We start from the raw sequence: 14,907 nt of genomic DNA on the forward strand, positions 1-14,907 counted from the left end.
GTCCGGAACAAACAGTAGTCAAAACTAGTGCACTATATGGGGAATAGGGTGCCATTGGGATGCAGAATTATTACCCAGTAGTAAGCAATCCTCTGTTTGCCTGGTGTGATCTTGACTCTGGCTTGCTGTCACTAAACCAGGGGACCAATAGAAGCAGTAGAAGCAGGCTGATCCTTGGCCTCTTAGGACTCTCATCACCATGGCCCTGCAGTTTGAGATGATTTGATCCCCTCACGGCACACACTGATGTACACAGAGACTTACAGACACGTAGCTACTCTAATGCCTCGCTAAGCTCTTCCTAATGCACTAGGCCTCTGAGGCTCCCCTCCCTGAATCCCCCGATACCACAGAACCTCCCAGAGAAAGACAGAGCAGTTCTAGGATTACACTGCTCTAATAAGTATCTATTTCCCCCCACAGTTTGCATAGACCCAGCGAGGCTCTGACGGTATGGACTTGGAGAGGATCTGGAAATCTCATTACAACTGAGCAAATACGTGAGGCGTAATAATAAAACACTGGCTATTAAGTTAGAAACAAATTACAATTTGATAGAGAAATACGTGGTAATGGGCAGTAGATTGCAACTTGTCAAGTAAACGACGCATGAAGGGGCCTGTTGGAGATGGAGATGGCACTACCCGTCATTAACTTATTACATCTGCCTTGGGGTGGCGAGTAAACAACTGGAGACGCCTCAAGCTCGAAGCAGCAGGAACTCATTCACTTCAATAGTCTTCACCATTATTGGGTTGCAGATGGGAGAACTTCGACAGAAAATAAAATTACTCCGCAGAGAAAACGAGGCAGGGGATTATTAAAGGAGAGTGGATGGCTGGGGAGAGAGGGAGAGAGGGAAAGAGCGAGAGAGAGAAAGAGGGGGTAAAGAGAGGGGGAGGGAGAAAGAGGGGCTGTTCAAACCAGACGCCAGAAGCACTTAAGATCGGGTGAATCACTAACGAGCCGGAGACAATGATTGGACTTGGAGGAAAAGAGGAATCTGTGACTTTGATTATTGGCTGTTGGAGGGAGAGACAGCTCTACTGTTGGAAGGAGAGGCAGCTCTTCTGTTGGAGGGAGAGGCAGCTGTTCTGTTGGAAGGAGAGGCAGCTGTTCTGTTGGAAGGAGAGGCAGCTCTGCCCTGAGAGAGGCTGTTGGAGGGAGAGGCAGCTCTTCTGGAAGGAGAGGCAGCTCTGCCCTGAGAGAGGCTGTTGGAGGGAGAGGCAGCTCTTCTGTTGGAGGGAGAGGCAGCTCTTCTGTTGGAGGGAGAGGCAGCTCTTCTGTTGGAGGGAGAGGCAGCTCTTCTGTTGGAGGGTGGGGCAGCTCTTCTGTTGGAGGGCGGGGCAGCTCTTCTGTTGGAGGGAGAGGCTGTTGGAGGGAGAGGCAGCTCTTCTGTTGGAGGGAGAGGCTGTTGGAGGGAGAGGCAGCTCTTCTGTTGGAGGGAGAGACAGCTCTTCTGTTGGAGGGAGAGGCTGTTGGAGGGAGAGGCAGCTCTTCTGTTGGAGGGAGAGGCAGCTCTTCTGTTGGAGGACGAGGCAGCCCTTCTGTTGGAGGGAGAGGCTGTTGGAGGGAGACGTAGCTCTTCTGTTGGATGGAAAGGCAGCTCTTCTGTTGGAGGGAGAGGCAGCTCTTCTGTTGAAGGGAGAGGCAGCTCTTCTGTTGAAGGGAGAGGCAGCTCTTCTGTTGGAAGGAGAGGCAGCTCTTCTGTTGGAAGGAGAGGCAGCTCTTCTGTTGGAAGGAGAGGCAGCTCTTCTGTTGGAGGGCGAGGCAGCTCTTCTGTTGGAGGGAGAGGAGGCTCTGCCCTGGGAGAGGCTGTTGGAGAGGCAGCTCTTCTGTTGGAGGGCGAGGCAGCTCTTCTGTTGGAGGGAGAGGCAGCTCTTCTGTTGGAGGGAGAGGCAGCTCTTCTGTTGGGGGGAGAGGCAGCTCTTCTGTTGGGGGAGAGGTAGCTCTTCTGTTGGGGGGAGAGGTAGCTCTTCTGTTGGGGGGAGAGGCAGCTCTTCTGTTGGGGGGAGAGGCAGGTCTTCTGTTGGGGGGAGAGGCAGCTCTTCTGTTGGAGGGAGAGGCAGCTCTTCTGTTGGAGGGAGAGGCAGCTCTTCTGTTGGAAGGAGAGGCATCTCTTCTGTTGGAAGGAGAGGCAGCTCTTCTGTTGGAAGGAGAGGCAGCTCTTCTGTTGGAAGGGAGAGGCAGCTCTTCTGTTGGAGGGAGAGGAGGCTCTGCCCTGGGAAAGGCTGTTGGAAGGAGAGGCAGCTCTTCTGTTGGAGGGAGAGGCAGCTCTTCTGTTGGGGGGAGAGGTAGCTCTTCTGTTGGGGGAGAGGCATCTCTTCTGTTGGGGGGAGAGGCAACTCTTCTGTTGGGGGGAGAGGCAGCTCTTCTGTTGGAAGGAGAGGCATCTCTTCTGTTGGAAGGAGAGGCAGCTCTTCTGTTGGAGGGAGAGGACGCTCTTCTGTTGGAGGGAGAGCAGGCTCTGCCCTGGGAAAGGCTGTTGGAAGGAGAGGCAGCTCTTCTGTTGGACGGCGAGGCAGCTCTTCTGTTGAAAGGAGAGGCAGCTCTGCCCTGAGAAAGGCTGTTGGAAGGAGAGGCAGCTCTTCTGTTGGAGGGAGAGGCAACTTCTGTTGGAGGGAGAGGCAGCTTTTCTGTTGGAGGGAGAGGCAGCTCTTCTGTTGGAGGGAGAGGCAGCTGTTCTGTTCGAGGGAGAGGCAGCTGTTCTGTTGGAGGGAGAGGCAGCTGTTCTGTTGGAGGGCGAGGCAGCTCTTCTGTTGGAGGGAGAGACAGCTCTTCTGTTGGAGGGAGAGGTAGCTCTTCTGTTGGAGGGAGAGACAGCTCTTCTGTTGGAGGGAGAGGTAGCTCTTCTGTTGGAGGGAGAGGCTGTTGGAGGGAGAGGCAGCTCTTCTGTTGGAGGGAGAGACAGCTCTTCTGTTGGAGGGAGAGGTAGCTCTTCTGTTGGAGGGCGAGGCAGCTCTTCTGTTGGAGGGAGAGGCAGCTCTTCTGTTGGAGGGAGAGGCAGCTCTTCTGTTCGAGGGAGAGGCAGCTGTTCTGTTGGAGGGAGAGGCAGCTGTTCTGTTGGAGGGCGAGGCAGCTCTTCTGTTGGAGGGAGAGGTAGCTCTTCTGTTGGAGGGAGAGGTAGCTCTTCTGTTGGAGGGAGAGACAGCTCTTCTGTTGGAGGGAGAGGTAGCTCTTCTGTTGGAGGGAGAGGCTGTTGGAGGGAGAGGCAGCTCTTCTGTTGGAGGGAGAGACAGCTCTTCTGTTGGAGGGAGAGGTAGCTCTTCTGTTGGAGGGCGAGGCAGCTCTTCTGTTGGAGGGAGAGACAGCGCTTCTGTTGGAGGGAGAGGTAGCTCTTCTGTTGGAGGGAGAGACAGCTCTTCTGTTGGAGGGAGAGACAGCCCTTCTGTTGGAGGGAGAGGCAGCGCTTCTGTTGGAGGGAGAGGTAGCTCTTCTGTTGGAGGGAAGTGCAGATCTGCCCTGAGAGACCCGGGATCCTCCAGCCTCCTCCAGTCCATTCAGCAATATCGGAGACAAATGAGGGCAGCGCTTGTTCCCAAGGTCAACCCCCACCTCTGCCAGTGGCCACGATGGTCCGCAATTCTAATTCCTAATACACTTAAGAGTAATTAAAACCCATCTCTAAGAGAGGAGGAAAAGTTGATACAACTTTTTTCAGGTGCTAATGAGATGCTAATTTGATGGCCCTGCTAGGAGCAATGAGGTGCGGGAAAACTCAAGGACAGGAACAAGATTTATTCCAGGTTTTTTTCTGCTGTTCACATTTTTTATGCGTTCGGTTGGGTCTCCTAGCTCTCTTTAGTTGGTCTCCTAGCTCTCTTCATTGGCTCTCCTAGCTCTTGTCATTGGGTCTCCTAGCTCTTGTCATTGGGTATCCTAACTCTCTTCATTGGGTCTCCTAGCTCTTGTCATTGGGTATCCTAACTCTCTTCATTGGGTCTCCTAGCTCTTGTCATTGGGTATCCTAGCTCTCTTCATTGGGTCTCCTAGCTCTCTTCATTGGGTCTCCTAGCTCTTGTCATTGGGTCTCCTAGCTCTTGTCATTGGGTCTCCTAGCTCTTGTCATTGGGTCTCCTAGCTCTCTTCATTGGGTCTCCTAGCTCTCTTCATTGGGTCTCCTAGCTGTTGTCATTGGGTCTCCTAGCTCTTGTCATTGGGTCTCCTAGCTCTTGTCATTGGGTCTCCTAGCTCTTGTCATTGGGTCTCCTAGCTCTCTTCATTGGGTCTCCTAGCTCTCTTCATTGGGTCTCCTAGCTCTCTTCATTGGGTCTCCTAGCTCTTGTCATTGGGTATCCTAACTCTTGTCATTGGGTATCCTAACTCTCTTCATTGGGTCTCCTAGCTCTCTTCATTGGGTCTCCTAGCTCTCTTCATTGGGTCTCCTAGCTCTCTTCATTGGGTCTCCTAGCTGTTGTCATTGGGTCTCCTAGCTCTTGTCATTGGGTCTCCTAGCTCTTGTCATTGGGTCTCCTAGCTCTTGTCATTGGGTCTCCTAGCTCTTGTCATTGGGTCTCCTAGCTCTTGTCATTGGGTCTCCTAGCTCTCTTCATTGTGACAGTTGCAATAAGGGCCTCATCAGACATATTCTGTGGTGTAGCAGTGAAGCTGAACACCCCAGGTTGTCCGATGTGTTGATGTTTGAATGTCCTTTCAAGCTAGCTCCCAACTCCCTATCATTTCCAGTGCTCCTTTTCCCCTGTGAGTTGTTTTCAAAGAGAGGTTTTCAGAGAGAGTTTTTCCGAGATGAGCATATAGCTTCACTACTTCGCAGTACCACGTACGGATAGCCCAGCTCACGCCGCCTCATGCTTCCTGTGAGTCTGCTTCCCAAATGGCACACTATTTCCTATAGTGCACTACTTGTGGACAGGACCCATAGGGCTCTGCTCAAAAGTAGTGCACTACAAAGGGAATAGGGTGCCATTTGGGAGGCAACCACAGTCAGAGCAGTTTGTGTACCTCCCCACTGCGCCTGCTTTCCCTGGACCCAGCCAGTCGTTCCAGGGGTGCTAGCTGTCCCACTTTCCTTACAGGCAGAGGAATTGACATCACAGACTTTCTCTCCCTCCCTCATTGTCCACATGTTTATTCTGCATGTAGCCAGATACTGGTATCCGCTTATATCACCCAAGTATCTGGGAGTCTGAGCAATCAAGGCTCCTCAACCCTCGTTCATGTACCCACTAACCAAGACTGCTCTCCAATTCTCTCATGTTTATTAACTGGAGGTTCACTTTGGACTTCTAAGTGACTCCCCCTGGTGAACCCTGATGGTTCCTCTGGCTCTTTCAGGGTGCCAATTTCTCACTGGAGTGCAGTGGAGTAATGGTGTGTGATGAAACTGTAGAGACAGTGATGTGGTTTGTGATCCCTGCCCTCCAGGGTCTGTGTAGTGGAGCCAGCCGAGAGAAGCTCATTTGTGAGTTTGTTGTTTTGCCTTCTCCCCATATGCTGGGATGTAAAGAATACTCCAATGCCTAGGTTCAATCAGTTCAGCATTAACCCAAAATAACCAACAACTTCAAGGCATATCATTCATTTTGTTTGGGCCATGTCGGAGGTGTAACTGCGTTGAAGCTGTCAAATCGGTGAATGGTTGCTCCTCTTGTGATCATCGTCACAAAACCACACCCATCCCTACATCCCACCCACGTTAGAAGTTTAGAACAAGAAAGGCTATATAGAAATAATGACACTCAAATTGAAAATCGTTAGAATAAGTATTGATACTAACCTAGTAGCAGTGTAGATTACAATACATTCCACGGTTTGAGCTTGTATAACACAGCTCCAAGGGATTTCTACCTATGGCAATGTCCTCTAGGTCAGTGGTTCCCAAACTTTTTATAATCTCGTACCCCTTCAAACATTCAACCTCCAGCTGCATAACCCTCTAGTGCCAGGGTCAGTGCATTCTCAAATGTTGTGTTTTGCCATCATTGTAAGCCAGCCACACACACACTATACGATACATTTATTAAAAATAAGAATGAGTGTGAGTTTTTGTCACAACCCGGCTCATGCGAAGTGACAAAGAGCTCTTATAGGACCAGGGAACAAATAATAATATAATAATAATCCATATTTAACCATCTTTCATATAAAACATTATTTGTTCATCGGAAATTGTGAATAACTCACCACAGGTTAATGAGAAGGGTATGCTTGAAAGGATGCACATAACTCTGCAATGTTAGGTTGTATTGGAGATAGTCTCAGTCTTAAATCATTTTCCACACACAGTATGTGCCTGTATTTAGTTTTCATGCTAGTAAGGGCCGAGAATCCACTCTCACATACTGTAGGTACGTGGTTGCAAAGGGTATCAGTGTCTTAACAGCGCGATTTGCCATGGCAAGATACTCTAGTAAAATAAATAAAACAACTATGAACAATGAAAACAATTCTCTCATTTAGAAGGAAAGATTACATTTCATCTTTTCACAAATAGTTTCATATTTAAACATTTAAATTGCACAACAATTCCATGTGAATCTGATAGAATGTGTAGACTTTCCAACTAGAATGTGTAGACTTTCCAAGATACAGTTTATGTCGTCCTATCGTCAGTAATAATGTCTCAGACGTCAACTGATCTGACATAATATTATTTAAGTACCAATCCAACTGGTTGGTTCCGTTCCCAACCTTTTGATGTTACCAGACTCTCTCTATGTTAACAGAGGGCTTTCCAAGAGTCAAATCTTAGAGTAGAGAGAGAAAGGGGGGAAAGGTATTCATGGGGCTCATAAACCTCACCAACAGGGCAATGTCATGACATCACCATATAAGATGCTTCTAACCCCTTCTTATTAATGGTATCTGTTGCTTTTATACATGTCTTACTACTCGAAAGTCGTCTTAATTCTCGCTCAAAAAACTCCTCTGGCTTATCTTTCTAATTGTCATGTTTTGTTTCTAAATGTCTGCGCAATTGTGAAGGTTTCTTCGAGTAGTGAGATAGTACTTTTGCACATATAACACACTGTGCCTGAGGAAAGGCACTACTCCCAATACAAGTGAACACCAAATCAATGTAATTCTCATAATATTTGCGCATCTTCGATGGTCCAACGTCCCTGTCTGTTGTTCGGTGCTTTCCCGGGTAAGGGGGCAGTAGCTCTTCGGCTGCATCAGATTCACAACTGTCAGTGTCCGTGTTATCTGGTCTAACAATAAATGTAGAATTATTGAATTATTATTATTGGATGTGCTCGTGGAAGCAGAACAACTTGTGTCGTCGACAGGTGCAGGTATAGTACTGCTGGTAATAGCAGTACTACCAGTAGAGCTGGTATGTGTCTCTATGGACACGGGCCTTACTTTTTAATAACCATTTATCAATTTTTGAGCAAATGGAATGAGCAGCAGCTACATACGGACCGTTAGTGGAATTCCTGTGAGAGAGTAGCGGTTAATGTGATTGGATGTTAATTATTTGACGAGGCTACCTGTATTTGACATTGTGTTGTTATTTCGCTGAATACTAGATGGTTTCATTTTATTTTTGGCAGTGAAAATAGGCTACTCAGGTGAGAAAAAAAACTCACCCAAATGTATAGCCCCGTTGTAAAATATTAATGGTCTGTTTGAAAATGTGAAGGTTTTTTTTTTATTACAAAAATGTGAATCACCCTAACCCTAACCCCGACGGTATTGCGTAAATGTTATTGCGGGTTAAGACTGAACTGACTGAATCTAGGGCCATGTCCCGTCTGTCACATCTCCAGTCGGATACTGTGTTGCTTCTTCACACAAATACTGTACCTACAGTAGGGTAGAATTACTCATTTAAAATGCATCAGTCACACCACATTTAATTGAACACACTTTAAACAAAATAATTTGTTCTGCTCTCTCGTCTCTTTTTGAAGACAAATTGTGTCCCCAACATTCCCTCCCTAATGGTTGGTTCAAAGTGAGGCTATTGTGCCTCCGCCTCCTCCTCCTCCTCCTCCTCCTCCTCCTCCTCCTCCTCCTCCTCCTCCTCCTCCGCCCTTTACCCATCACTGAAACTGCTCTAAAGCACACATTACTGCAGTAACTGGAGATGTCAGTCACTTTGAAGGAAATGGCAAAAACCAAACTCCTCCACTGATTAGCTTTTTAGTGCGGCTGACCGAGTTGACAACTCTCCTTCTCTCTGAGGCACTTTTCACTCCATAAGGTAGGCTACTATAATAATAATCACTCAAGACACTTCACCGGTATTAAAAAAAAATGAAAATATATAATCAACCTCAGGCTCGACAAAGGCTTGCAGCAGCTGATTATAATAACAAGTTCATCAGAAATATCATATTTCATAATTGAGGAAATTAAATTCTCAGCATGCCTGCATCAGCTTTTCATTTTCAAAAGATTAGAGTTCAAGATTTGCATCGCTGTCCTACTAAGGCTGAAGGATTGTCAATTTTAAACAACTTGGACAACATCAGGCCTTTCAGTGAGAGAGGCAATCATTGAGAGTGAGAGGATGGAGGTAATGATGAATCAATATAAATTTGGCTGGTCCATCAAGTCAAAATATATGCTGCCATCTGACTATCATACTTTATCATTATGCAAATATTTTGCTGATCTCATTCCACAAAATCAAACTTCATCCTCAAACTTGTAGCCCAGCAGAGCATCATATAAAAGCACAGGTTTTGGCTCGGAACCAGAAAATGGGGATACCACTGCTCATTCAAAGTAATAGCTATCCGACCCCCATAGCATGATGTCACAAAGAGATCTCACAAGAAATGTGTGAACATTGACAACACACCAAGGTGTACCCGAAGACGGTCTACATTCGTTGGAATACCTGCACTGTTAACAGACAGCCAATAGGTAAAAGTTGCATAGTTGTGTAGTTGAATGGTAACTCCAAGCACAGAGCCCTGAAGGTTGTGAGTTCGATACCCCAGACCACCTTTCCAGTTAGCTATCTCTCCTCCTGCCCTACTTCCCCATCTTCTTCTGTATTGTCTGAATACATCCTTTTAAAAAAGGAGGAAGGAATTCTGCTCTCCAAAAAGAAAGGAATGGTGCAAAAGCCACACTGAACCATGCTTGAGAGCACCAGCTGTTCCCAGACGACTAGGTGATCTTGCTCACCGTAGCTGCGGGGCCAAACGGAATACCAGGATGCGTACTCAAAACATGCGCTGGAAAGTGTCTTCACTGACATTTTCAACCTATCCCTGTTATACCAACATGTTTCAAGCAGACCACAATAGTCCTTGTGCCCAAAAATGCGAAGTTAACCTGCCTAAATGACTATCGCCCCGTAGCACTCACATCTATAGCCATTGACGACAGATCAGATCAGCATAGTCCCATCTAAGCTCCTTACCAAGCTCAGGACCTTGGGACTGAACACATCCATCTGCAACTTGATCCTGGACTTCCTGAAGGGCTGCCCCCAGGCGGTGAGGGTAGGCAACAACACATCCGCCACACTGACCATCAACATGGGGGCCCCTCAAGGGTGTATGCTTAGTCCCCTCTTGTACTCCCTGTTCACCCACGACTGTGTGGCCATGCATGACTCCAACACCACCATCAAGTTAGCTGACGAAACAACAGTTATAAGACTGATCATCGATGACGATGATGCAGCCTACAGGGAGGAGGTCAGAGACCTGGCCAAGACAATAACCTCTCCCACAACGTCAGCAAGACAAAGGAGCTGATCGTGGACTACAGGAAATGGAGGGGCGAGCACAATCCCATCGATGTCGACGGGGCTGTAGTGGAACGGGTTGAGAGCTTAGTGCCCACATCACTAAGGAAGTAAACATGTTCCACACACACCCACACAGATGTGAAGAGGGCATGACAGTGCCTCTTTCCCCGCAGGAGAATGAGGGCCAGGCTCCCTGCCATCCAGCATCTCTATACCAGGTGTGTCAGAGGAAGACCCAAAAAATTGTCAAAGCAAAACAAGCCATAGACTGTTCTCTCTGCTACTGCACGGCAAGCGGTACCGATGCACCAACCACCTGCATTGACCCTTTTTTACACTAACTCTCTTGCACTGACTCTATGCACGTACACTGGACCCTATCCACACACTCACACATACTTATACTGACACCCCAACACATACACACACGCGCTACACATGCCCACGCACTTAACATGAGCACACACGCATAGTGACACCACACACACACACACACTTTCATATTCACCACATACACTGCTGCTACTGTTTATTATCCATCTCTTGCCTAGTCACTTTACCTCTACCTATACAGTATGTACATAGTTAACTCAATTACCTCGTACCCCACACATCAACTCGGTCCTGGTACTCCATGTATATAGCCATGTTATTACCTCGTACCCCTGCACATCAACTCGGTCCTGGTACTCCATGTATATAGCCATGTTATTACCTCGTACCCCACACATCAACTCGGTCCTGGTAGTCCATGTATATAGCCATGTTATTACCTCGTACCCCTGCACATCAACTTGGTCCTGGTACTCCATGTATATAGCCATGTTATTACCTAGTACCCCACACATCAACTCGGTCCTGGTACTCCATGTATATAGCCATGTTATTACCTCGTACCCCTGCACATCAACTCTGTCCTGGTACTCCATGTATATAGCCATGTTATTACCTAGTACCCCACACATCAACTCTGTCCTGGTACTCCATGTATATAGCCATGTTATTACCTCGTACCCCTGCACATCAACTCGGTCCTGGTACTCCATGTATATAGCCATGTTATTACCTCGTACCCCACACATCAACTCTGTCCTGGTACTCCATGTATATAGCCATGTTATTACCTCGTACCCCACACATCAACTCGGTCCTGGTACTCCATGTATATAGCCATGTTATTACCTCGTACCCCTGCACATCAACTCTGTCCTGGTACTCCATGTATATAGCCATGTTATTACCTCGTACCCCTGCACATCAACTCTGTCCTGGTACTCCATGTATATAGCCATGTTATTACCTCGTACCCCTGCACATCAACTCTGTCCTGGTACTCCATGTATATAGCCATGTTATTACCTCGTACCCCTGCACATCAACTCTGTCCTGGTATTTATTCCTTGTGTCACTATTTAAATTATTATTATTATCTTTAACTCTACATGTTGGAAAGTATGCATTTCACAGTTAGTCTACACCTGTTGTTTACGAAGCATTTCACTGTTAGTCTACACCTGTTGTTTACAAAGCATTTAACTGTTAGTCTACACCTACTGTTTACGAAGCATTTCACTGTTAGTCTACACCTGTTGTTTACAAAGCATTTAACTGTTAGTCTACACCTGTTGTTTACAAAGCATTTAACTGTTAGTCTACACCTGTTGTTTACAAAGCATTTAACTGTTAGTCTACACCTGTTGTTTACAAAGCATTTAACTGTTAGTCTACACCTACTGTTTACGAAGCATTTCACTGTTAGTCTACACCTGTTGTTTACAAAGCATTTAACTGTTAGTCTACACCTACTGTTTACGAAGCATTTCACTGTTAGTCTACACCTGTTGTTTACAAAGCATTTAACTGTTAGTCTACACCTACTGTTTACAAAGCATTTCACTGTTAGTCTACACCTGTTGTTTACAAAGCATTTAACTGTTAGTCTACACCTACTGTTTACCAAGCATTTCACTGTTAGTCTACACCTGTTGTTTACAAAGCATTTAACTGTTAGTCTACACCTACTGTTTACGAAGCATTTCACTGTTAGTCTACACCTGTTGTTTACAAATCATTTAACTGTTAGTCTACACCTACTGTTTACCAAGCATTTCACTGTTAGTGTACACCTGTTGTTTACCAAGCATTTCACTGTTAGTCTACACCTGTTGTTTACCAAGCATTTCACTGTTAGTCTACACCTGTTGTTTATGAAGCATTTCACTGTTAGTCTACACCTGTTGTTTACGAAGCATTTCACTGTTAGTCTACACCTGTTGTTTACCAAGCATTTCACTGTTAGTCTACACCTGTTGTTTACCAAGCATTTCACTGGTAGTCTACACCTGTTGTTTACCAAGCATTTCACTGTTAGTCTACACCTGTTGTTTTCCAAGCATTTCACTGTTAGTCTACACCTGTTGTTTACAAAGCATTTCCCTGTTAGTCTACACCTGTTGTTTATGAAGCATTTCACTGTTAGTCTACACCTGTTGTTTACAAAGCATTTCACTGTTAGTCTACACCTGTTGTTTACAAAAGCATTTCACTGTTAGTCTACACCTGTTGTTTACCAAGCATTTCACTGTTAGTCTACACCTACTGTTTACGAAGCATTTCACTGTTCGTCTACACCTACTGTTTACGAAGCATTTCACTGTTAGTCTACACCTGTTGTTTACAAAGCATTTCACTGTTCGTCTACACCTACTGTTTACGAAGCATTTCACTGTTAGTCTACACCTGTTGTTTACGAAGCATTTAACTGTTAGTCTACACCTACTGTTTACGAAGCATTTTACTGTTAGTCTACACCTGTTGTTTACCAAGCATATGATAAAATAAAATGGTATTTGATTTGAAGTGACCTCAAACTTATGAAATGTCAAACTGTTTTTGAGAGGTCATACTTATATCACAGAACACAGTTTATAGAGGGAAACAGACTAAACAAATAACTCTCTATATGGAGATTCCTGATGATACCTGTTTCTAATCAAGAGGTATGAGGGAATAGAAGATATATTCCTTGTTACTCCCGATGCAGAAGCAGCTTGTCATTTGAACAGCCCCCGAAAAACCTGTGACAGAGTCATTACTTTCACCATTGTTCGGCAAAGTTGGCTTCAAAAGGGCAAACCTCTGATGCAGTCTGAGTTAAGAGAGAGGCAGGTGATGGGGGGAGGAGGAAGGAGAAGAGAGGGGGAGAGAGAGAGAGAATACTACTCCAAGATGGGAGATGGAGAGGGGGAAGGCCTTTGATCTGAGTGCACAAAAGAACAAAAGAGACAGAGGAGCACAGAAGATTGCAAAGAAGGCATGTACTCAATTCCCAATAGAAAAGAGACAGAGTTGTAAAGAGAGAGAGAGAGAAGAGAGAGAGAGAGAGAGAGAGAGAGAGAGAGAGAGAGAGAGAGAGAGAGAGAGAGAGAGAGAGAGAGAGAGAGAGAGAGAAAGATAGAAAGAAAGAAAGAAAGAAAGAAAGAAAGAAAGAAAGAAAGAAAGAAAGAAAGAAAGAAAGGAAGAAATAGAGAAAGAAAGAGATAGACAGAGAGGAGGGGAGAGGGAGATAGAAAGAGACAGAGGGGGGAGAGAGAGAGGGAGATAGAAAGAGAGACAGAGGGGGGGATAGAAAGAGAGACAGAGGGGGGGGAGATAGAAAGAGAGACAGAGGGGGGAAAAGAGAGAGGGAGATAGAAAGAGAGACAGAGGGGGGAAGAGAGAGAGGGAGATAGAAAGAGAGACAGAGGGAGGGGGAAGAGAGAGAGGGAGATAGAAAGAGAGACAGAGAGGACAGGAGAGAGAAAGAGAGACAGAGAGGACCGGAGAGAGAAAGAGACAGAGGGGGGAGAGAGAAAGAGATCAAACAAAACAGGACAAGACCAGCATGTTCTAGTATTGATTCCACTCTGTGGGTTGTTTAGGGAGTTCTTTCAAGTCCTATCCTAAACCAATTAGCATCGAGTTTCTTCTAGGGAACTGGAGTCAACCACAGTGGCCGTCTCTAACATTGTTAGCATGTAGCTTACAACCAAGTCAGCCAAGCCCTTTGCTCCACATTAAACATCAACTTTTAATTGGCATGTCAAGATGATGGCGTGTCATGCTAGTTGCTACAAGAGTTTACCCATTGTAAAGTATAGTCCTGTGGGTCCACGTTCTCTTGCATGTCAAAACTCTCACCACAGAACAGACTGCATGCTGAGAAGTCACAGTATCTCTCAGTAACTGAAAATGTATCTTAAAAAGTTAAACATGTACTGTAAATGCAATACATTTTCATTAAGCAGCAGCAACCATTTTAAAGAAGGGCAAAACAAGATGGTGATAGCCTAGTTGAGACAGGAAACTACTGTCCTGATCCTCCTAAATTGTCGTCATGACTCCACCCAAGTTCAAATGAGATGTTGGGGCGGCAGGTAGCATAGCGGTTAAGAGTGTTGGGCCAGTAACTGAAAGGTTGCCGGTTTGAATCCCTGGGCTGACTAGGTGCATTTTTTGAATGTGCTCTTGAGCAAGGCACTTAATCCTAATTGTTCCTGTAAATGGCTCTGGATAAGTGTGTATGATGGACAACAGTCAAGACACACATTAGAAACATTCTCACCTTGGAAGACAGCTGCGTTCTGGATGATGAGGAGTTTGAGCGGTGCGCTGACTGTCTGCAGGCCTGACTCCATATTCTGCCTGGCAGTCATCTGGTAACGTTCCTCCATCCTCCTCGAACAGCAAGTCAGGCCCTTGGGCTGGCACACCTGCAGGTCTGCACCTGGACAAGAGGAGGCAGGAGAGACGTTGTGTGTCCCAAATGGCACCCTATTATATTTACAGTGCACTATCGGCCCTGGTCAAAGGAGAATAGGAGAATAGGGTACATTTGGGATGCAACAGTGGATAAGTTGCCCAAACACGCTGATCTAAGGTCAGTTGAGTGTTTCCCACTACTAGTGAAAGTTACGATTCGGTGAGGGTAAGCTGATCCTAGATCTGTACCTACAGTATGGGCAAGGTCTATGGGCAGTTTGTTTGCAAGAGATCACATTTGCGAATTGAGTCTAGCTACCATGTGAGCAGGCAGCAAACAGCTTGCATCAACTGGAGTCCAGCCTCCTCTGAGGACTATGTGTTTTAGCGCACCTGAAACCTTACATTGAAACTCAAAAGTTAAATTCAAATGAACCCTTTAATTACAATTCATTTAATTCCATTTCCCCTGCTCTTTGCAAATAATTGCA

The 14,907-nt window shown here is 46.0% G+C and overlaps 1 protein-coding gene across 1 annotated transcript in view; it reads right to left on the reverse strand.

The window, feature by feature from the left end:
* Window positions 1-14,907, reverse strand: part of gpc3 (glypican 3) — a 264,625-nt gene that overhangs the window by 225,206 nt on the left and 24,512 nt on the right. The window contains exon 2 of the mRNA XM_046323308.1: window positions 14,280-14,441. Coding sequence (XP_046179264.1) covers window positions 14,280-14,441 — 162 coding nt within the window. The remainder of the gene's footprint in view (window positions 1-14,279; window positions 14,442-14,907) is intronic.

The sequence above is a fragment of the Oncorhynchus gorbuscha genome, linkage group LG23 (assembly GCF_021184085.1).
Source record: "Oncorhynchus gorbuscha isolate QuinsamMale2020 ecotype Even-year linkage group LG23, OgorEven_v1.0, whole genome shotgun sequence".
Taxonomy (NCBI): Eukaryota; Metazoa; Chordata; class Actinopteri; order Salmoniformes; family Salmonidae; genus Oncorhynchus; species Oncorhynchus gorbuscha.